Source organism: Muntiacus reevesi, chromosome 3 (assembly GCF_963930625.1).
Source record: "Muntiacus reevesi chromosome 3, mMunRee1.1, whole genome shotgun sequence".
NCBI lineage: Eukaryota > Metazoa > Chordata > Mammalia > Artiodactyla > Cervidae > Muntiacus > Muntiacus reevesi.
Genome location: NC_089251.1, coordinates 57,693,940 through 57,716,360, shown reverse-complemented (window position 1 = coordinate 57,716,360; position 22,421 = coordinate 57,693,940). Strand labels below are relative to the sequence as shown.

Sequence of the window (22,421 nt, the reverse complement as noted above, 5' to 3'; positions counted from 1 at the left end):
AGCGCCCTGAAAAGTGATCCTCCGACACCGCCGAGTCCCCGCCCCTCGACAGTGACCCAGGGCTCGGGAGGACCGCCCCAGTTTCCGGTCCTCTCCAGGGCCAGCTCCCGCCGCCACGCTCCCCCTCCTCCAGTCAGCCCCCGCACCCTCAGGCTCAGGGAGCCGGCCCGGGGAGGGTGGCGGGCGCCCCTACAGGTGCAAGCCTCCACCCCGTAGCCAGCCTCAGGGCCGGCCGCACGGAATCACGGGGCGGAGGCGGGGCCGCGCCGGTGGTGGGAGTGGTCGCGCCGGTGGTGGGAGTGGCAGCGCCAGGGATGGGCGGGACCGCGCCGGGGGTGGGCGCGGCGTCCCGGCTGCGCTCGCGGCTACAGCAGACGCGCAGGCGCCCGACCGCGGGCAGCCTTCGGGACCCGGGAGTCGCTGGGGGCGGGCGCGGGGGCGCGGTCGGAGCGTGCGGGGCGGGGCCGGAGCGGGGCGGGAGCGCGGCGGGAGCCGGGGATGGTCCCTAGCTGAGCCGCAAGCCCGGCCGGCTGATCCCTGCGGCGGCTGCCGGGGCGGCCCGGGCGCGCGGCCTTTCGCCATGTACACATTCGTGGTGCGCGACGAGAACAGCAGCGTCTACGCCGAGGTGTCCCGGCTGCTGCTCGCCACCGGCCACTGGAAGCGGCTGCGGCGGGACAACCCCAGGTTCAACCTGATGCTGGGAGAAAGGAACCGGCTGCCCTTCGGGAGACTGGGTGAGCGTCCCCGTTTTGCGCCCTCCTGCTCTCTCCCTTCCCCCGTAGGACGAGCGCTTTTGTTTTAAGGTCGGAAACCTTTTCCCCTCCGTCGTTCCTCGGTCAGATCGAAAACTGCATCCCTAGTGGGCCAAGCACAGCGTTTTTCTTGCCTTCTCTTGCCCTCATCGAATTTGGGGCGGGAGTGGCTGTGCGGGCCGCCGGGACGGCAGCTGCCTCCTGACAATGACCGGCCCCCGCAGCCCTCTCCCCCCGGCGGCGTCGGTCTCTCCGGGGGCGGGGAGCCGAGGCCGCTTGTTCCCCGGATTCCCCAGGGCCCAACACCCCCAAATCTGGTAGGTCGGCTGAGCGGATCGCCAGGCGGCGCGAGGCCGGGGACGGATGTCTGGCTGGAGTCCTCTTGCATAGTTCCTCCTCCGAGGATTCCGCCCTGCCTGTTTGGGCTCGGGAGGGGTGCTTGCGTGTGTTGAAAAAGCTCTGAGGATTGAGCTCTCCGAGTACTCAAACTGTCAGGGGATTTGGAAAAGACCTCTGAATTCCAAAACCTGTGAGCCCAGCCCAGCGAAGGGCGGAAGAGTGTCTGATTTTGGACATTTCCTTAGACCCCCAAAGAACACGTTTCCACAGTTTCGTGTTGAATGCAGATTTTTCGTGACACTGGATTCTCTGCCTGCTGTCTCTGAGGGAGTTCCCTTCGTGCCCATGGTTGCAGCAGGCAGCACCACATCTCCATATCCGCCTGTAGGAAGGGGCTGGGGAAGGAGAGGACCAGCGGCTCCTTTTTAGATGACGTAATCCAGAAGTTGTGCGGATCACTTCCTTTCACATCCCATTGACCTGAGCATAGTCTCACGGCCACTCCTCACTGCACAGTCATCCGGGAATTGCAGCCTCACTCGAGGTTGCCAGTGCGCCCTGCCAAAATTCCCCTGGGTTTGGGACCCCAGTGTATTACCAAAGAATGGAAGGGGAGGGTCAATAATGAGGAAAAGTCATCTCTGCTTTGGAGGGCGTCCTAGAGAGGGCAGTGTCCTACCTCCAGTAGAGGAGACCGTTTTTAGAAATAGGTGTGGTCAGAGGGTTGAGAGGTGCAAGAGGCAAAGAATGAAAATAGCCATCTGGAATTGACTTGCCCTTGCTGAAGGCTTCCCTGGTGGCTCAGCAGTAAAGAATCCACCTGCCAATTCAGGAGACCTGGGTTCGATCCCAAGATGGAGAAGATCCGCTGGAGAAGGAAATGGCAACCCCCTCCAGCATTCTTGCCTGGAGAATCCCATGGGCAGGGAAGCCTGGAGGACTACAGTCCATGGGATCACAAAGAATCAGACACAACTTAGAGATCACCACAACAATAAGCCCTTGGTGAGCTTGCATGGAGAGCACAGTTGGGTGGGGGCCTGTAGAATTGTAATGATTTGAGCAATGAAGGGGGTTCACCCTCTCCTTACTGAAATTTCATTAAAATGGGACCACGAACAACTTTTTATTCTTACACAAATTTCTAATGTATGATGGGAACTCCATGGAAGAGCTGATTCCAACCCCCAGAAATTCTGGAATACAGAGAATGTGCCTGGAGATTGCCTTTTGTTAAACTGTCTCCCCAGGAAGCCCTCACCAAGAAGAATGCCTTCCCTGAAAGAAAATAACCTGCTTAGAGTTGAGAATGTTAAATTTCCTCCTTACTCTCTCTGCTTCCCTGCCTGACAGACTTTCTTCTTTGGACTGGGTGGTACCTGGCTGAAAGAGCTGAGGTTGGAATCCTAAAATTAAAAACTGACAACAATCCTTCAATAAAAAATAAATAAATTAGAAAAAACAACAACAACAACAACAACTGATAACAGTGGCTCAGCGGTGGTGGAAGCAGGGGCCATCAGCACTGCTGTGGGGCTCAGCACTAGGATGTAGAAGCAGAATTCTAGAAGGTCCAAAACCTACACCGGTACCATGAAGTCAACAGTTGCTCAGTAAACGTTTGGTTTGTATGAGAAAACTGAGGGCTTCCTGCGGAGACAAGGGGCAATCTCCAAACACATTTTCTTATTCCAAGATTTCTGGGGGTTGGAATCAGTCCTTCGATGGAGTCCCCATCATACATCAGAAACTTGTATAACATTAACTCCCAAGCATCCTGATTGGGAGTTTGACATTAGCAGATGCAAGCTATTCTATGTATGTATAACTGAATCACTTTGCTGTATAACCAGAAATAACAACTGTGTACATGGGCGCTAAATCTCTTCAGTTGTGTCCAACTCTTTGCAACCCTATGGACTGTTGCCCACCAGGCTCTTCTGTCCATGACATTCTCCAGGCAAGAATACTGGAGTGGGTTGCAGTGCCCTCTCCAGGGGATCATCCCTACCAAGGGATGGAACCTGCGACTCCTGCATTGTAGGTGGATTCTTTACCACTAAGTCACCAGGGAAGCCCCAGTTCAACTCTAGTCCCATATAAAATAAAAATTAAAAAAAGAAATTCTAAAAAGAATGTCAGCCAAAAAAAAAAAAAAACTAACACTTATACTTCAATAAAAAAAAATTTAAAGGTTAGCTTCTTAAAAACAAGCAGAAAAAAAAAAAAAAGCAAAACAGCATCCCACACCCAGGTGGTTATATGACTTCAATGTTAGGGATATATACATTTTGTACACAGTGCAAAACCCAAGGAGATGGCCCAGCCGGATAAAGGCCCAAGAATGCTGGTGCCATGGAGAAGAGAAAGTGGGCAGTTTAGGTGTGAACCAGTCCATCTGTTTTAGGGAGATAATAAGAGCTAGTTAGTGCCTGAAACTTCTTATTTGGTTATATGCTGTCCTCAGATGAACTATTCTTACCTCTGGCATCTTCAATTCAAACTCCCTTTGTTTCATTCTACTTTTGTGTGGCTGAAAACTCAGTGCATTTTGTTAGGATGTTAAATATACATTGAGGCTTTGGTAGAGATTATAATACTGCGTGAAATAAGTCACACAGAGAAAGACAAATATGTATCACATATATGTGGAATCTAAAAAATATAGTACAAATGAATTTATTTACAGAACAGAAACTGACTCACAGACATAGAAAAGAAACTTACAGCTACCAGAGGGGAGGGAGGGGACGGGAAAAATTAGGCCTCTGAGGTTAACCAATTCACACTACTATATAGAAAATAGATGAAAAAGAAGGATTTATTGTATAGCACAGGGAATTATATTTGATATCTTGTAATGGATATGATTATTAAATACAGTGGAAAAGAATCTGAAATATATATAGAGAGATATATGTATAACTCAATCACTGCTGTACATCTGAAACTAACAATACTGTAAATCAACTACTTCAATAAAAAAAATTTTAATTGAGGCTTTTGTTTTTATTTGTATCCTTCTGCTTTAGTTTTATAGAGGAGGGGGACATGCAGTGCAACCTACTGAAAATGAGTTTCCCTGTGGGAGTATGCACAGAAGAATATTCTCAGGGCTTCTGAATTTATAGACACGACCTCTCCACCATCCCCCCTCAGCTAGCTAATGGCTCCCCTAGGAGCTTGCAGAGGTAGACATGCTTGAGAACAGCAGGATCTTAGTTCTACTGCCTTCCTCGATGGCTGTAGAGAGCAAGGGTAGCAACATCAGAAGTCTGACCATTTAAGTCTTTACTGTATCAGTTCAGTTCAGTTCAGTTCAGCTCAGTCGCTCAGTCGTGTCCGACTCTTTGCGACCCCATGAATCACAGCAGGCTAGGCCTCCTTGTCCATCACCAACTCCCGGAGTTTACCCAAACTCATGCCCATCGAGTCGGTGATGCCAGAGATTATTAAATCCATGTGTTAAGCCAGGAGTGAGGTACAGTGGGGATCCAGGAGAGGCAAAATAGAAATTACTGGTTCACACTAGGAACAAAGGCAGCAGTAGTCTTTGGCAGACCTTTGATACTGGTATAATCTCCACTCTGGGGAGGGTGAGAATTTCCAGCCGAAAGCCGAGCAAAGGGGCATTGAGGTGCAGGGCAACAGAATCACTCCCTTTCCAACACCCAGTCTGATAATGGGGGAAGGACGAGCTAAGCGTGACACGCTGCTCTCTGTCCTGTATGCGGGTGCTGACATTGTTTTCCATCGGAGAAATGGTCTGTTTCCTTTCTGAACCTCCTCTTTGCTTCACAGGTCATGAGCCTGGGCTGATGCAGTTGGTGAATTACTACAGAGGGGCCGACAAACTATGTCGCAAAGCATCTTTAGTGAAGTAAGTGTTCTTGAAGACCCAGTGTTTCCCATTGTCACCTAAACGTGAGCTTTCATCCTAAAACATTTAAGCAGAATGTGGAGTTGTCTTTTAAGGGTGAAAATACTTTCATTTAGAAAGCAATCAAAGGTCAGTTTTGGGGTTTGTGTGTGTGTTGCCACATTGCCTGAATCTTAGTTCCCTGACCAGGGATCAAACCTGTGCCTCCTGCATTGGAAGCTAGGAGCCTTAACCACTGGACTGCCAGGGGAGCCCCCAAATATTAGTTTTTGATTGTTATCCAAACTTTGCTATATGTGTCTGGTAAAGCCTGTCTGTCTCTTACATGAGGGGCTTCCCTGATGGCTTAGTGGTAAAAATCTGCCCGCTAATCCTTAGGTTCGATCCCTGGGTCGGGAATATCCCCCAGGAATGGCAACCACTCCAATAGTCTTGCCTGGAGAATCCCATGGACAGAGGAGCCTGAGGGGCTATAGTCCATGGGGTCGCAAAGAGTCAGACACTACTTAGTGACTCAACAACAACAACAACTCTTAGGTGAGGATCCCTTGAAGCAGAGCCTGAGACAGGGCTTCTCATGGCAGTGATTAATGAGGAGAGGGCTTGCAGGAGAAACTCACTGAGAACCAAGGAAGCCGGAGAAGCAGCCAAGCAAAGAGGTGGTTTCAGCTGAAATCTCAACTCAGCCTGATTCCATGGAAACTGGGAGTAAATGGCCCCTTGATAATCTAGGCTCTGATGTCGGTCAGCCACTGGCTATGGGAGGACACCTTCCCAGCATTTCCAGGCAGCAGCTGGTCCCTGGAGAAGGAGTGCACATAAGCAGTCAACTCACAGCAGCCAGGGGCTCCTCAGAAGGGACACCTGGGGAGAATATACCAGTATCTACCACACTGCCCATCTCTGAGCAGTTCACTTATGGCTTGCTGCCAAAAGAACAGCATCATGGGACTTCCCTGGTGGTCCAGTGGTTAAGACTCAAAGAGTCAGTCCAGTGTCCAACTCTTTTTGACCCCATGGACTGTAGCCTGCCAGGCTCCTCTGTCCATGGGATTCTCCAGGCAAGAATACTGGAGTGGGTTGCCATTTACTCCTCAATGCAGGGAGCATGAGTTCCATCCCTGGTCAGGGAACTAAGATCTCACATGCTTTGTGGTGTGACAGAACAAAAACAGAAGAGCAGTGTCATAAGGTGGAAGGGAGCAGCCTGATCCAGTGATTAAGATCTAGGATCAGCAGCTTGGGTTTTAATTTCTACTCTTCTTAACAGCTTGGGGAAATTTTCTGATCCCTCTAAGCCTCAGTGCATCCTTCACAAAGAGGTTGTAATGCACATAATGTCTCTAACAGTGGCGCAGAGGGAGCATTTGACCCTATGCCTTACTTTCCTTTTCTGTAAATGAGGATAATAATGGCAGCTACCTCGGGGTTGTTGTAAGGATTAGTTGAATTAATTTATGTAAAGTCTTGGACTCATATGAGGGTCAGAGTCCATACTGTATAAATGAAAGAGGTGTGGGGCCCCTCAAATCAGGTCTCCAGGATTGCCTCTATGGTGATTGGTGTGAATGCGTATGTAGCCAAACATATCACTTAGGTAAGACACTAGAAGGCGTGACTCAATGAAAATACTCTTTTCCCCAATCACACTGCTTTCTGAGCTCTAGATATTTACTGACTTGTGTTGATAGGAGTATTTCCACCTTTTGGCTCAGACTCACTGCCCTTAGTAACTTATGTATCCACGTCTCCCTGTGATGGATTTTCATGATTTATCAGCTACTCCTAAAGGAGAACAAAGCTTCATAAAGTGTTTTTACATATTTACGTATTTATTTGTTTTTTAACATTTATTTACTTGACTGCATCGGATCTTAGTTGTGACATGGAATCTTTGTTGCCTTATGCAAGATCTTTAGTTGTAGCACATGAATTCTCTAGTTGTGGTGTTCAGGCTTAGCTATTCCACAGCCTTTGGAATCTTAGTTCCCTGACCAGGGATCAAACCCATGGCCCCTGCATTGCAGGGTGGATTCTTAACCCCTGGACCACCAGAGAAGTCCCCTTATTTACATATTTAGAACTCAGAAGTTTGTTTCATAAGAACTAGGAGTAGAAGTGGGATTATTTATTGAGGTTATTCATTTAGATATTTTGATAAAGTGCTTGTTCATTCTGTGATTTTTTTCCTAAAGATAAAGGTAAGATTTTTTTTTTTCAAGTAAAAAGCAGATGATACTGTGAAAAGTAATGTTCTCTATATTTGCATACTTGGCAGCTAAGATAAGAGGGAGAGAGTTCAGAGCTAGAGGCATGAGTAGATCTGAGTAAGTGTCTGGATCTCTGTGACCTTGGACAGTGCCACTCAGAATCCCCGTGTCCCATCTGTGGGGATGTCGGGGATCATGCCCGCTCTTTGCCTCCCCATGGCATGTGACGTGGTCTGCTATGGCACCCTGTACACGGCGATGTGACTTAGCGGGCTGGGGGTTGGCGTCATCCTCTAAGCTCCCTTCATTCTCTCAGGTGTCCTGTGAAGGACTGTGGTCATTCCCTTTGTCCCATCGTTTATATGGCTCAAAGTGAAAGTAAAAGTGCTAGTCGCTCAGTCGTGTCCAACTCTTTGCGACTCTGTGGGCTGTAGCCCACCAGGCTCCTCTCCGTGGGATTTTCCAGGCAGGATTCTGGAGTGGGTTGCCATGCCCTTCTCTGGGGGATCTTCCTGACCCAGGGGTTGAACCCAGGTTCCCTGTGTTGCTGGCAGATTCAAAATAAAGTAAATAGAGTGCTAGCTGCATGTATCACTTTAAATTGCCTAGCAGCCCCATTAAAATGAGTACAAAGAAGGCTTCCTGGTGGCTCAGTGGTAAAGAATCTGCCTGCCAATGCAGGAGACTCGGTTTCCGTCCCTGATGTAAGATCCCACGGGCCTCAGAACAACTAAGCCCGTGTACTAGAGCTACTGAGCCTGTGCTCTAGAGCTTGGGAGTCACAACTACTGAGCCCACAGGCCCTATAGCCCGGGCTCTGCAAGAAGAGAAGCTACCACAGTGAGAAGCCTGCGCACCACAGCTAGAGAGTAGCCTCCACTCGCCACAACTAGGGAGAAACCCGTGCAGTAATGAAGGCCCAGACAGTCCAAATAATTAATTAATTAACTTAAAAAAGTGAGTACAAAGACAGTGTACAATTTATTTTAGTAATATATTTTATTTAACCAAATAATTCTAAAACGTCAGTTTGACATGTAATTAATATAAAAAACAACTAATGAGATATGTTATTTTTGTATTCAAGTCTTCAGAATCTGGTGTGTATTTTATATTTATAGCACATCTAAACTCAAACATTAAATTTTCATTGGTGTACTTCCCAGGAGGTGTAGTGGTTAAGACTCTGCTCTTCGACTGCAAGGGGGCACAGATTTGATCCCTCTTTGGGAATTAAGATTCTGCATGCCTTGGGTGTGGGGAAAAAAGAAGAAAGAAAGACATATGCAGCATGGATATATTTAAAAAATAAATATATATTTTATGAAATATATATAAAATATATATACATTTATGAAAAAATATAAATCACAAGGCCATTTTTTATCTTTGACGATTGAGTGAAATAACAATTGAGAAAGAAAGAATAATTGAGAAAGAAAGACACATGCAGCATGGATATATAAAAAAATATAAATATATATTTTATGAAATATATATAATATATATATACTTATGAAAAAATATAAATCACAAGGCCATTTTTTATCTTTGACTATTGAGTGAAATAATAATTGAAAAGAATGATTTGGTAAGCATTCCTCTTATTTTAAGAGAATGTGAATTGGAGTTAACAGTGCAAGAATCCTGGTAAAATTCTTCTATCTCTCACTCAGGGGCATTGGTAAAGAACACAGGATGATTAAATTCATCATCTTGTGTTTCTTCCATTCTTCATTGTATCATTTGCAAGTATGTGCTGAACCATTTTAACAATTTATCCATACTGAGTACAAATGTTTTCAGTATGTGTCGATATGTATCATGCAGTAGAATATAGCAATAAAGCAAAAAAAAAACAAAAACCAAGCAATCATCAGTTTATTAAATCCTAGTAAATCCAGACTTTAACCCAGGTTAGCTAAAGTAATGTCTGTCATGGCAGAAACTATTTTTTCACAGAAGATTAGAAAGTATCCTTTACCATGAGTTTCTATTTTAGGCTGCAATTTGACAATATTTTTTCATATATTTGGAAATCTTTTGAGGCAAACCATACAAATTATTAATTGGGCAGCTTCTGTCACCCAACTCATCTAACGCTAAGGAAAAATATTTCAAAATTTTCACATTTTGATTGAATCTTTGATATTGTTAGAAATGCTTTGTACTCTCTGGGCAGTTATTGATGGCTTAACTAAAGACCATCCACTTTTTGTAAAATATTTTTTTAGGCTTTCCTAAAAATTCTTTTACTACATTTCCGTCTAAAACGATACTGTTTCTTTATGTAAGAATCCAAGCCATTTCATAGCTGAACAAAGTTACAAACCCAGATCCTATTAAAAATGTGTTTAAAGTTTTTTTCTGTTGAATTTTTAATTCTGATTTTAGCCACTAATTTCATTGTTTGTTTTTTGACTGTTGAGAGGTAAACACTTACCGAATTCCTTATGTTTCTTGAAAATGTCCCCTTTATACAACAAACTTCATTTTTCCTTCAACAGCAGATTTTAATTGCCATCCATGGTGAAATTTGTGACACACATTTGAATGTCTTCTAGTGCTTATTTTTCCTTTATTGTGTAGTTATAGCTCTGGCTTCTGCATCTCCACTCAGTTTTGAATCAGTAGTATACCTTTGTTTTAAATTAAAGAACTTGTCCATACACATTTTTTTTAATAAAAAAAAATTATGCTTGTTTACCAATTATGATTACCTAGCTATTACTAGGGCTTCCCAGGTGGCTTAGTAGTAAAGAATCACCTGCAGGAAATACAGGTTCAGTCCCTGGTTCAGGAAAATCCCCTGAAGAAGGAAATGGCAACCCATGCCAGTATTCTTGCCTGGGAAATTTCATGGCTAGAGGAACCTGAAGGGCCACAGTCCATGGGGTCATAAGGAGCTGAACACAACTTATTGAGTAAACGACAACAACAAAGCTATTACTATAACTTGTGCTATGAGCATAATAAGCATGTTATAATGTTTCATCAGTGCCTGGAAAACAATTTGCATGAATCCATCTATTGTCCACAAAGAGAACAGTGATGCTTTTATGTTTAATACTAGAAGCAGCGTGTGCCACCGACACACAGGCCACCCTCCAACAACAGCATTTTAGGTCACCCAGTGGTTAAAGGGAAACATCATCTTGCCAAAACAGTACTATTGTGCTTCATGGAGACATATCTTACAATGCTTCAACTTTTAAATTAAAACTAGACACAATTGGAAATTGGGTTCCTGAGTTGCACTGGCCACTTTGCAAGCACTTCGAAGCACTTGAAAGTTCCATGTGGCTCATGGCCACCATATTGGACAGTGCAGATAGAGCCGAATGATCTGTGAGAAGAAATGTATGTTTGTTTGTTTTTTTTGGTTATTTTGAGTTCTTTAAGTTAAATTCCATTGCCTCTGACTTAAAGTGAAAGTGAAAGTCACTCAGTCGTGTCTGACTCTTTTCGACCCCTATAGTCCATGGAATTTTCCAGGCCAGAATACTGGAGTGGGTAGCCTTTCCCTTCTCCAGGGGATCTTCCCAACCTAGGGATCGAACCCAAGTCTCCCACATTGCAGGCGGATTCTTCACCAGCTGAGCCACAAAGGAAGCCCAAGAATACTGGAGTCGGTAGCCTGTCTCTTCTGCAGCGGATCTTCCCGATCCAGGAATTGAACCAGGGTCTCCTGCATTGCAGGTGGATTCCTTACTAACTGAGCTATCAGAGAAGAGCTTCATTTAAAAATCTAAATTTATAGTTTCTTTTCATTATTTCTGCTGTTGGCTCGCAGACTGAGTTTTGCTGATTACAGACCAGGCTCTGCCGTTTCTGTTTTAGAGAGACAAGGAAGTGCAGCTCAGGGGACACTTGTGAGTGTCTTTGGCCAGGTTCTTCCCTCATCTGATTCCTGGGGACCAAAAATGGGTTTAGAGTTAGGACTTGGGAATGATTCAGAGCTTACATCCTACCTGTTCCTCACTACCTTTATGATGTTGGGAAATTCACTTTTCTGTGACCCAGTACCTCATCCATGAAAGGTGATGCTGGTGCCTGCCCCTAGGGATCTCATTGGGAAGGAGATGGCGAGGGAAGCCCTTGTGTTATTAAGTGCCTGATTTTATATCCCCCTTGTTATGTTATTGGGAGGCAGGAGATGTGTTTAGTTATGACCACCAGAGTCCTGTGTTCCATTAGAAAGACTCTTCCTGGGAATTCCCTGGCAGTCCAGTGACACAGGTTTGATCCCTGGTCTGGGAACTAAGATCCTGCAAGCTACATGGGGCTGCCCCTCCCCCCACCAAAAAAAGATTCTTCTTACTCTGCCACTGAAACCAGGCTGAGCTAAAAGCGAGAAGTAAAAGACTAAAATAAGTCTTTAGATAATTCAAATTCCAAAGTATTAGGCTTTTCTCTCCAGAGTTGGGCCAAGGTAGTATTTTTGCTAGTAATCCAGATAGTTTCCTCAATTCTCCACTTGGATTTGTTAGTGCAGGCCTAGCTTGGCTACAGCGTATTTGTTGGAAATATGTTGGTTCAGGATCACTGCATGTTAAGTTTCCTTAGTGATGCATTTTAAGAGGAGTTAAAGTTCTGGACATTAAACCCCTTTGGAATTCCATGGAATGTGCCTGTAAGGTCGTGCGTAACAGCTGTGTGCTGCTCTGTGGTCCATTGGAGGTCTGCCCAGTGAGGCCAAGAGTGAGGCGTGGTATAAGACCAGCTCCAGGCTCTGGCCATGCCTCCTTGGAGAGCTGTGGGGCAAAGCACTGGCTTTTCTGAATAGAGGGAGAGAGTGTCCTCAGAAGAGAGACTGACCTTCTATCGTCTGCCAGGCTCATCAAAACCAGCCCAGAACTGGCTGAGTCCTGCACATGGTTCCCCGAGTCCTACGTGATTTATCCAACCAACCTCAAGACCCCAGTTGCTCCAGCTCAGAATGGAATCCATCCACCGCTCCATAGTTCAAGGACGGACGAGAGAGAATTTTTCCTGGCTTCATATAACAGAAAGAAAGAGGAGGGAGAGGGCAATGTTTGGATCGCAAAGTCGTCAGCCGGAGCCAAAGGTGAGTTGGCATCACTGCCCCTCTCCCTTCCCTGTGGGTGTGTAATATGCTTTGTTAGATTCAAATGATGTCTTTAGATCAGGGACTATTCTAATCTGAATCCTCAAGAATAGAGACCACATCTAGTTACACAATTTAAAATAACTAGGTTCTGATGACCTAGAAATGTGTATCTCCAAATCACTTACAGTAAGTCCTACGTTCGAATTAGTTCCATTCTGAGAGCACATTCATAAGCCCAGTTTGTTTGTGCGTGTGCCTAGTAGCTCAATCGTGTCCGTCTTTTGGCAACCCCATGGACTGTAGCCCACCAGGCTCCTCTGTCCGTGGGATTCTCCAGGCAAGAATACTGGAGTGAGTAGCCATTCCCTTATCCAGGGAATTTTCCCGTAGGTACCCAACTAACACAGTCGGCCATATAGTACTGTACTGTAATAGATTTATAATACTTTTCACACAAATAAGACATTAAAAAAATAAACATTTTTCATCTTACACCACAGTGCCACGAAAAGTACAGTAGTACAGTACAACAGCTGGCACACAGGGGCTGGCATCGAGTGAACAGGTAAGAAGAGTTACTGATGGAGGAGGGAGAGGAGGTGGGAGGTGGTCGAGCTGAAGGGTCATGAGCAGTAGGAGACGAAGGGCAAGCTGCACAACCGCTTGTAGAGGATGCATCACGTGACAGCGTGCTCCAGACACGTGAACTACCTTACGTGATTTTGACATACAAACACACATTCTCATCTTTGAAAGTTTGCAACTTCAAGGTTCGTATGTAGGGGACTTACTGTATACTAAAAATAAAGCAAAATAAAATAAGCAAAAGTGTCTCTAGCTGAGAGCTTTCTCTTTAAGCTCCAAACCCAACGGTAAGCATTTTCAACTTAATATGTCTGATGTAGAACCTTTTGTTTCCTTCCAAACTATACCCACCCCAACCTGCTCCTCTTTCTGCCTGCTCATGGAGTACATGATCCCACTTTTCACCCAGCCTCTGGACCCCAAACCTGGGAGTCCTTCTTGCCTGCTCTTTGCTTTACAGTCAATCTCTAACACATCAGCAAGTCTTGCTAACTCTACCTTTAAAATAGTCTCAAATAGAACTTTTCTTGCCATTTCCACTGGTCTCCCTTGACATCAAAGCTCCTGTTCTCTCTAACCTGGGTAATTACAATGCCTTTTCACAGCAGCTCTCCTGCTCTCAGGCCCAATGATGTTTTAAAAATGGAAACATGATCATATTACTCCCCACTCAAGACTTACCAGCTGCCTCCCCAAGGCAACTAGAATAAACTCAAGTCCTGCTGGAAGTCGACACCACTTGGTATTTGCCCATATCTCTGATCTCACCCCCTATTCTTGGCCTTGCTCCCTGTACTGTAGCCAGGAAGCCTGCCTAGAGTCCCTCAAATACTCTAAATTCATCTCTGTACCTGGAGCGCACTTCCATGAGCTGTTTTTCGTTTCTCAGCTCAGATGGTGCCTTGTCAGAGAGGCTTTTCTGATCTAAAATAGCCTCTATGTCCATTGCTTTCTATCCTTTCCCCTGTTTTAATTTTCCATCCCTGCACTAACCTTTTCCAGCACTCTATTACTTATTAATTTATCTCTTCATCTCCTCCATAATCTTGCAAGCTCCATGTAAACACAGGTTTTCTGTTTTCTTCATCTCTGTACTTTGCCCGCAGGCACTTAATAAATGTGTGAGAATGAATGCACTAAAGGCATGAGGTATGTCATAACTCAGGCTTAAAATAAGACAGCTGCCAATGTAGCGATCACATAGACATGGTCCCTCTCTATAACTACGATCATATGCTATCTTAAAAACCACTCCATTTTGAACTTACACTTCTCTGATTGCCTTGAAAGACCATCTGGCCATTGGTACTAATTTTTTTTTTTTTGAGTCAAAATCAACTTCATTATTATTTCCAACCTCACTTTTGATCTTATAAACAATATGGGTTCATTACAGGAAGTTAGAATGTACAGATACTATTATTCCCCTATTACAAATTAAAACACCTATTACCATCATTTTGGTAATTACCTCTTTAAAAAAAACCAACTTTTTATTTTGTATTGGGGTATAGCTGATTAACAGTGCTGTGATTTTATAGTTTAGATAAACAGTTAAGGGATTCAGCCATACATACACATGTATCCTTTCTCCCCCAAACCCCCCTCCCATCCAGGCTGCCACATTACTGAATCGAGTTCCCTGTGCCGTATAGTAGGTCCTTGTTAAGTTATCCATTTTAAATACAGCAGTGTTACATGTCCATCCCAAACTCCCTAACTATCCCTTACCTCATTCTTCTCCCTGACACACTGGTACTTATTTTTATCCCAGGTCCAGTGGACCTCACCTTGTTTTTCACCAACTGTGAGACAGAAGGGCATCACCTAGAATCTTCAGGTGCCTCACCTAATTCTCCCTCTCCTCCTGTGACCTCTTCCCCAGAACTGTCCCCTAGCTTTGTTCCAATACTAAATGGGGGAATTGGAAGAGGAAATAGTCATCCACAGCATTCCAGATTCCTCCTGTGGATGGAGAATGGAGTCAGGGCGGCCACTGTGAGGACATCTTGCGTCCTTGTGTCATGGACTTGGCTGGCACGAGAACAAGGAGTGAGGCAGGCCTTGGGCAGAAGGACATGACAGGTTATGGTGGCGATCCCACCTGGGTGGTCCCTGGACCCTCACCAACACAAGACAGAGAGTGATGCTCAGCCGCAGAGGGAGGTACAGAGAGAATTAATGCCAAACAGAGAAGACATTTCACTTTAGGAGCTGAGGAGATTAGTGGTGTGGATTTGTTTTATTTGGGAATTACAAAAGGAAATGAATAGCTGAATAAATGAATTGTATTCTTGTTAAACAGACACATAGTACCTAGTGCATTCTGGGTATAGTTGGCGTAACTTTATACTATATTCAGAGCAAGACACTGTTTACCTTCTCCACCGCCCATCTTGGATCTGAGTCACCTTCACCGTCACCTGCAGCGTTGCTCCCTGTCCTCCTATTCTCGGCCATTCTCCCGAGTCTCCACACAGCACAGCAGACAGAGATCCTATTAGAGCAGAGTCAGACCATGTCACATTGGTACTCAGCACTGTCCCTGGGACCAGGATAGCACCTGACAATCAACAGAGGATCAATATATATATTGAGTGAATGAATGAATGTGTAGATGGATGGATGAATAAGAGAAGTAATGAACATTTGGAGATAGAGATAAATGAGACAGACATGGTTCTCTTGTGCTCATGGACCCACAGTCTAGTCAGAAAGAAGGCTAATGATGCTAATTTCCAAAAGAGATGGAAGCATTTTTCAAAAGTTTTTGAAAACAAAAACTATGATACAAGTCTCCATAGCACCTTTATAAGACCCAAACAAAGATATATGTATATGTATAACCGAATCAATTCTGCTATACCCCTGAAACTAACACAACATTGAAAATCAACTATACTCCAGTATAAAATAAAAGTTTTTTAAAAAGCCAAACTACAGTGGATATAATCCAAATGTGCATCGATTGATCGATTGAAAAAAATGTGGTGTAGCCATCCACACAGTGGAATATTTAGTCATAGAAACATGGAAAGGCATATTGACACATGCTGCAACATGGATGAAGCTTGAAAAAAACTATGTTAATGGAAGAAACTATACCAAAAAAGGCCTCTTACTAGCTATTTCCATTTATATGAAGTCTCTAGATTCAGCAAACCTATGGAGATAGAAAGTAGGTTAGTGGTCATCAGAGTCTTGGGTGAGGAAGGAATGGCTATAACTGCTTAGTGGGTATGAAGTTTAGGGGGAGGTGATGAAAACATTCTAAAATTAGATTGTAGTAATGGTTGCAAACCTCGAATATACTAAAGAACATTGAATTTTACACTTTAAAAGGGTGAATTTTGTAGTATGTAAAATGTCTCAAAGCTCTTTTAAAATATTGCATCATTTATTTAATGTTGAGGGACACTTTTTATTGGAGTCTAGTTGATTTACAATGTTGTGTTAGTTTCAGGCGTACAGCAAAGTGAACCAGTTATGCATGTACATATATCCGATCTTTTTAGATTATTTTCCCATATAGGTCGTTATCAAGTATTGAGTAGAGTTCCCTGTCCTATACAGTTTTAAGTCCTTATTAGTTACCTGTTTTATAGGTAGGAGTATGTATATGTAAATCCCAATCTCCCAGTTTATCCCCATCCCCTTCCACCCCTGGTAACCATAAGATTGTTTTCTACATCTGTGACTCTATTTCTGTTCTGTAAATAAGTTCATTTGTACCTTTTTTTGTTTTAGATTTCACATATTAGTGGTATCCTATGATAGTTGTCTTCTTCTGTCTGACTTTACTCAGTATGATTATCTCTCGGTTGATGGACACTTTGAATGTATCCAGTGTTTTCTATTACAGTGCTTCAAGAATGTTCTATTACATTTGTCTTTATGCCGTAACCTTACTGACATTTCTGTAAAATATAGTGTTTCCAGTGGGTTTATTGGTTATAAGCAACACACAACCTTTATTGTGATAGCCGGTGATCAAGAGTAGTGGCCTGTATTCAAAGTGCTTAAATTTTGAATATCTGTCAAAATGAAATTTCATGGTTGGAGCCTGCCATGATGGTGTTTACAATCCTATATAAATAGAGAGTGGGGTTGGATAATGCAGGTGCTTTTGTAGGGAGACAGGAGAGTGAGAGAGGGAAGGAGGGAAGGGATGGAGAAGAAAAGCAAGCCGGCCAATAACAGCCTCCTGTCGGCTTTTTCCTGCTGTCAGCATTTCCCTTCTGGCTTTGCAGAGAGCTTTTCTTTTTCCTCCTGGGATGAACTGAACTGATCTTGCTTTGCTTTTGCCCTGTTAGGTGAAGGCATCCTCATCTCCTCAGATGCTACAGAACTGTTGGATTTCATAGACAACCAAGGCCAGGTGCACGTGATCCAGAAATACCTGGAGCGCCCACTGCTCCTGGAACCCGGTCATCGCAAGTTTGACATCCGGTAACGCATCCACATCTGGAGTTTTTGTTTTTCAAATCTGGGAAAAATGCAATCATGTGTGATGAGCAGTGTGATCTGGAGTGTGAGAAAGTATTGGGCTGCATTCAATGTCACCCAAGTTGGGCTTCCCTGGTGGCGCGGACAGTAAAGAATCTGCCCGCAATGCATTGATCCCTGGGTGGGGAAGATCCCCTGAAGAAGGGAATGGCAACCCACTCCAGTATGCCTGCCTGGAAAATCCCATGGACAGAGGAGTTTGGCAGGCTACAGTCCATGGGGTCGCACAGAGTCAGATACGGCTTAGTGACTAGCACTTTCAAGCTGAGTGACTGAATGGAACTGAGTTGCTATACTTCATTTTCTGTTTTTCTTTCACTCTTTCTCTTGTCTTTCTATAAAATGTTACTAAGATGATGAATTTTCTCTCTCACTTTATCTTTTAGTATTCTCTCTTTTAAAAACTGTTTATTTATGGCTGCCCTGGATCTTTTTTGCTGCACACAGGCTTTCTCTAGTTGCGGCGAGTGCAGGCTACTCTCTAGTTGTGGTGCGCAGGCTTCTCATCGCAGTGGCTTCTCTTGTTGTGGCACAGAAGACTCTAGGGCTGTCTGGCTTCAGTAGTTGTGGCACATGGGCTTAGTTGCCCTGTGGCATGTGAGATCTTCCCAGACCAAGGATTGAACCCATGTTCCTGCATTGGCGGGATTCTAAACCACTGGTCTACCAGGGAAGTCTCTTTAATATTCTTTTTACTAGAGATGACTAGTGGATCCAAAAGGAAGGGCATCAGTGTGTGGGGCTTGCTTGTGAAAGAAGCAAAGAGATATACACAGAATACATAGTCAGACACAGCAGATCACATGAGCCTGCTAAAGGCTGTGTCCTCCCTCTGTTATCTGAGTCCAACTTTTTAAGGGTTTCTTGAACACACCTTAGGGTTTTGGACTTTATGTTTCCAAGAAAGGATTTGGCAAGGAGAAAGAGGTTGTGGGCGCTTTCAAAAGCTGAATAGCCCTGGCCCCAGCTTGCCCCGGGCCTTGCTGTCATCACCCAACCAGGACTCTGTCACCTTCATGCCTACACTTTGACTTACTGCTTCTCAAACACCTGTCTTGTCAGACCAGCTTCAGTAGGAACAGTCTTCTTAAGATTACTAAAAGAGCAAACATGGCAACTGGGGGTTTCATATTACCTGTAAAAACTGGCCCACTCAGATCGCTTCAAAATACTGTATCTTTTGAATGGACCAGAGTTTCCTTGTCAGTTATGGTGAAATGTTTTCTTTGCCTCATTACAGTGATAATTCACTCTTTTGGCTAATTGTCATGGCTTGCCTCATATAATTTTATTTATTTATTTAATATTTGTTTATTTATTTTTGGATGCATTGGGTCTTCCTTGCAGCACGCGGGCTTCTGTGTAGTTGTGGTGTGCAGGCTCCGTTGCCCCACGGCATGTGAGATCTTAGTTCCCCGACCAGGGCTCAAACCTGCATCCCCTGCATTGCAAGGCGGATTCTTAACCACTGGATCACGAGAGAAGTTTGTAACCTCATATAATTTTAGAAACTACCTCCTTCCTCTGTTTCCTCCCAGAATAGTCAAGGTGTGGGGATGATAAATAGAACATGGAGAAGCTTTGGATAACTTGAATAAAATAGTGTTTTTTTTTACTTTGCAGAAGCTGGGTCTTGGTGGATCATCAGTTTAATATCTACCTCTATAGAGAGGGTGTCCTTCGGACTGCTTCAGAACCATATCATATGGATAATTTCCAAGATAAAACCTGCCACTTGACCAATCACTGCATTCAGAAGGAGTACTCAAAGAACTATGGGAAGTATGAAGAAGGGAACGAAATGTTCTTTGAGGCGTTCAATCAGTACCTAACAAGTGCTTTGAACATCACCCTGGAAAGTAGTATCTTACTACAAATCAAACATATAATAAGGTAACCTAATCCTATCTCTTTTGGTTAAATGTGTCTTGAAGGAGCTTTGGGAGTTTGTGCTTTTCAAGAAATTGTTCCATTTCAGTTGTCTAATTTAAGGGCAAAAATTATTTGTTATATCCCTTTATTATCCTTTTAATATCTATACGATCTGTAGTGATGAAGCTTTTTAAAACCCTTATGCTTAATCCTTCGATTACCTTATATTGGTAATTTATATCTTCTCTCTTTCACTTGGGCAGATTGGTTAGAGGCTTATCAATTTTATTAATCTCTTCTAAAAGTCAGCATTTGGCTTTATAGCTTTTCTCTGTCATTTTTGTTTTCAATTTCTTCATGTTCTTTATTATTTTTATTCTTCTGCTTTTGAGGGGTTTGCTTTTCTCTTCTTTTTCTAGTTTCCTTAAAGTATAAGGTCAGATCACTGATTTGAGATATTTAGTTTTCTTAAAAATATAAGCATTTAATGCCATCAGCTTTCCTATAAGAACTCTTAGCTGCATCCCACAGATTTTGCTGTCATGTTTTTGTTTTCATTTTATGAAAATACTTTCTAGTTTCCCTTGTGACTTCATCTTTGACTTGTGTGTTATTTAGAAATTTTTACTGAATTTCCAAATATTTGGGATTCTCAAGGAACTTTCATTTCATTATGGTCAGAGAACATACTTTGTATGGTTTTAAATTTGTTAAAGTTTGTTTCATGGTCCAGAATATGGTCTCTCTTTACTTATGTATTTATTTAAAATTTTTTCTTAATACAGTCCATCTTAGTGAATGTTCCAAATGTACTAAAAATCATGTTTATTCTGCTGTCATTGAGCAGGGCGTTCTATAAATGCCCATTAGGTGAAGGCAGTTGGTAGTGTCATTCAAGTCTTTTGTATTCTTGCTGATTTTCTATTCTACTTGTTCTGTCCATTATTGAGAGGTAAAACTTTGGAAGTCTCCAAGTATAATTATGGATCTGTCTTTGTCTCCTTTTAGTTTTATTTGTTTTTCTTTGTGTATTTTGAAGATCTGTTTTCAGGGGCATATACATTTAGAATTGTTATTTCTTTGGGAAGAATTGACCTCTTTATCATTAAGTAGTTCCTGTCTTTGTCTCTGGTAGTATTTCTTATTTTGAGGTCTGTTTTGTCTGATATTAATGTAGTCACTCCAGCTTTCCTTTGATCAGTAACATGTATCTCTTCATCCTTTTACTCCTCCTCTCTGTTCTATAATTAAAATGGGCTCTGATTGATGCATCATTGGATTTTGTTTTGTTTTGCTTTTAATCCAGTGTATCATCTCTGTTTTTCAATCGTTGTGTTTATACCATTCAAAATAAGTAATTGCTGGCTTGATGCAATTTACATCTACCGTGTTACCATTCATTGTCCATTTGTCCCTTCTTTTTTGTTTTGTTTTTTTCATTTCCTTCTTTCTTGCCTTCTTCTGAATTGTCTGAACTTTTTTTAGAGTTCTGTTGAGTATTTGGATATATCTCTTTGTATTTTTGTTTGTTTGTTTTAATGGTTACTCCAGGGGTTATGATATACATAAACCTAATATGTAATGGATTACCTTGTTGGATTAAAAAAAAGACCAAACTATATCCTGTTTACAAGAAACCCACTTTAAATACAAAGGAGGGAAACACTCTTTTACATTTACCCAGATATTTGCTGTTTCCTTTGCCCTTGCTTCAGCCCTAAAATTCCAAGTTTCATGTCCCTTCAGACTTCATCATTTCTTTTAGAGCAGTTCTGCTGGTGATAAGTCCTCTTGATTTTCCAGCATCTTAGAATGTCTTGGTTCCTCCTTATTCCTGAAGGATTTTATCACTAGAGTTACCCAAATACGATGCCAAGCAAAAAATTACAAACTGGCCCTGTTCATATAAATTGAAAAACAAGCAAAGCTAAGTAATACATTATTTGGAGAAATGTACATATATGGTAAAAATCTAGTGAATTTTAAGTTATGCATAAATTCATCTAATCATAGTGTAAATCAGGATAGAAAACATTTACGGCATCCTAAAAGATACTCTTGAACTCCCTTAAAATATATACTCTCTGCCAGAGATAGCCACTCTCTGACTTTTATCACCATAGATTCCTTTTGCTTGTTCATAAACTTTATGTAAGTGGAATTATACTGTAATTCTTGCTTTGTGTTCCGATTTTTTCAATATTGTTTCTGTGTCATATTTCATTGTGTGAATGGTCCATGGTTTATCCTTTCTGGAGTTGATGGACCTCTGGGTTTTCTCCCATATTTCAGACCTGTAATCTCTCTGAATTGTTTTATGTCAAGTTTCGTGTTTTTCTAGAATATACTCTGTTGACCCAGGGTCACTTGCACATATGACTCTCCCTTCCCCACCACGTTTTGGTGGCCCTTTCTGTTACAAATCAGGTGGTCATTTGTGCGAGAGTCTATTCCTGGGATCGCTATTCTGTTCTGTCACTGCCACCCTCTCATGATGACTGAAGCTTTTTCCTTAATGTATTCTTACACTGGGCTTCCCTGATGGCTCAGTGGTAAAGAATCTGCCTGCCAACGCAGGAGACGCATGGGGTTTAATCCCTGGGTTGGGAATATCCCCTGGAGAAGAAAATGGCAACCCACTCCATTATTCTTGCCTGGAGAATCCCCATGGACAGAGGAACCTGGCGGGCTACAGTCCATGGAGTTGCAAAGAGTCAGACACGACTGAGCAACTAAACAACAAAAATAGCAACATTCTTACATAGAGTCCAGCAGGATAATTACAAGGCTCAGAGTTCCATTTCTTCAGGGATTATAGGTGCTTAGAACACCAGATAAATCAAATATACTGAAGAAAGAATTCCTATTTCAGCAAAAGATATATTTGATATTTGCTATCCCCCTCCTTCTCATTGTTCTGTGCCATTCAGACAATGTTCCTACTTAAGTTCTATAAATGCTCCTCTTGGATCTTATGTTCTTTTTTTTCTCCCCCAGCTACCTTCCCCCAGACTTCCTACTCCAGCTAAAAAAAAATTAGCTATATATAAAAAAAAAATTCTTCTAAAGTGATTTATTAACTTGAACTCCTAACAAATAAAAAATATTTTGTTTTGATTTGGTTCTGACTTCTGGTTTTTCCTATAAGTGTTGGAGTGTAATGTTTCTTTCACTTTTTATCCTTTATCCTTTAGTATTTTTTT

At 42.8% G+C, this 22,421-nt stretch overlaps 1 protein-coding gene across 1 annotated transcript in view; it reads left to right on the top strand.

Moving 5' to 3' along the window:
* The first annotated feature begins 479 nt into the window (after nucleotides 1-479).
* TTL (tubulin tyrosine ligase) overlaps nucleotides 480-22,421 on the top strand; it is a 33,935-nt gene continuing 11,993 nt past the window's right edge. The window contains exons 1-5 of the mRNA XM_065929185.1: nucleotides 480-737; nucleotides 4,896-4,974; nucleotides 12,020-12,252; nucleotides 17,154-17,289; nucleotides 18,970-19,239. Of these exons, the coding sequence (XP_065785257.1) occupies nucleotides 581-737; nucleotides 4,896-4,974; nucleotides 12,020-12,252; nucleotides 17,154-17,289; nucleotides 18,970-19,239 (875 nt within the window). The 5' untranslated portion in view covers nucleotides 480-580. The remainder of the gene's footprint in view (nucleotides 738-4,895; nucleotides 4,975-12,019; nucleotides 12,253-17,153; nucleotides 17,290-18,969; nucleotides 19,240-22,421) is intronic.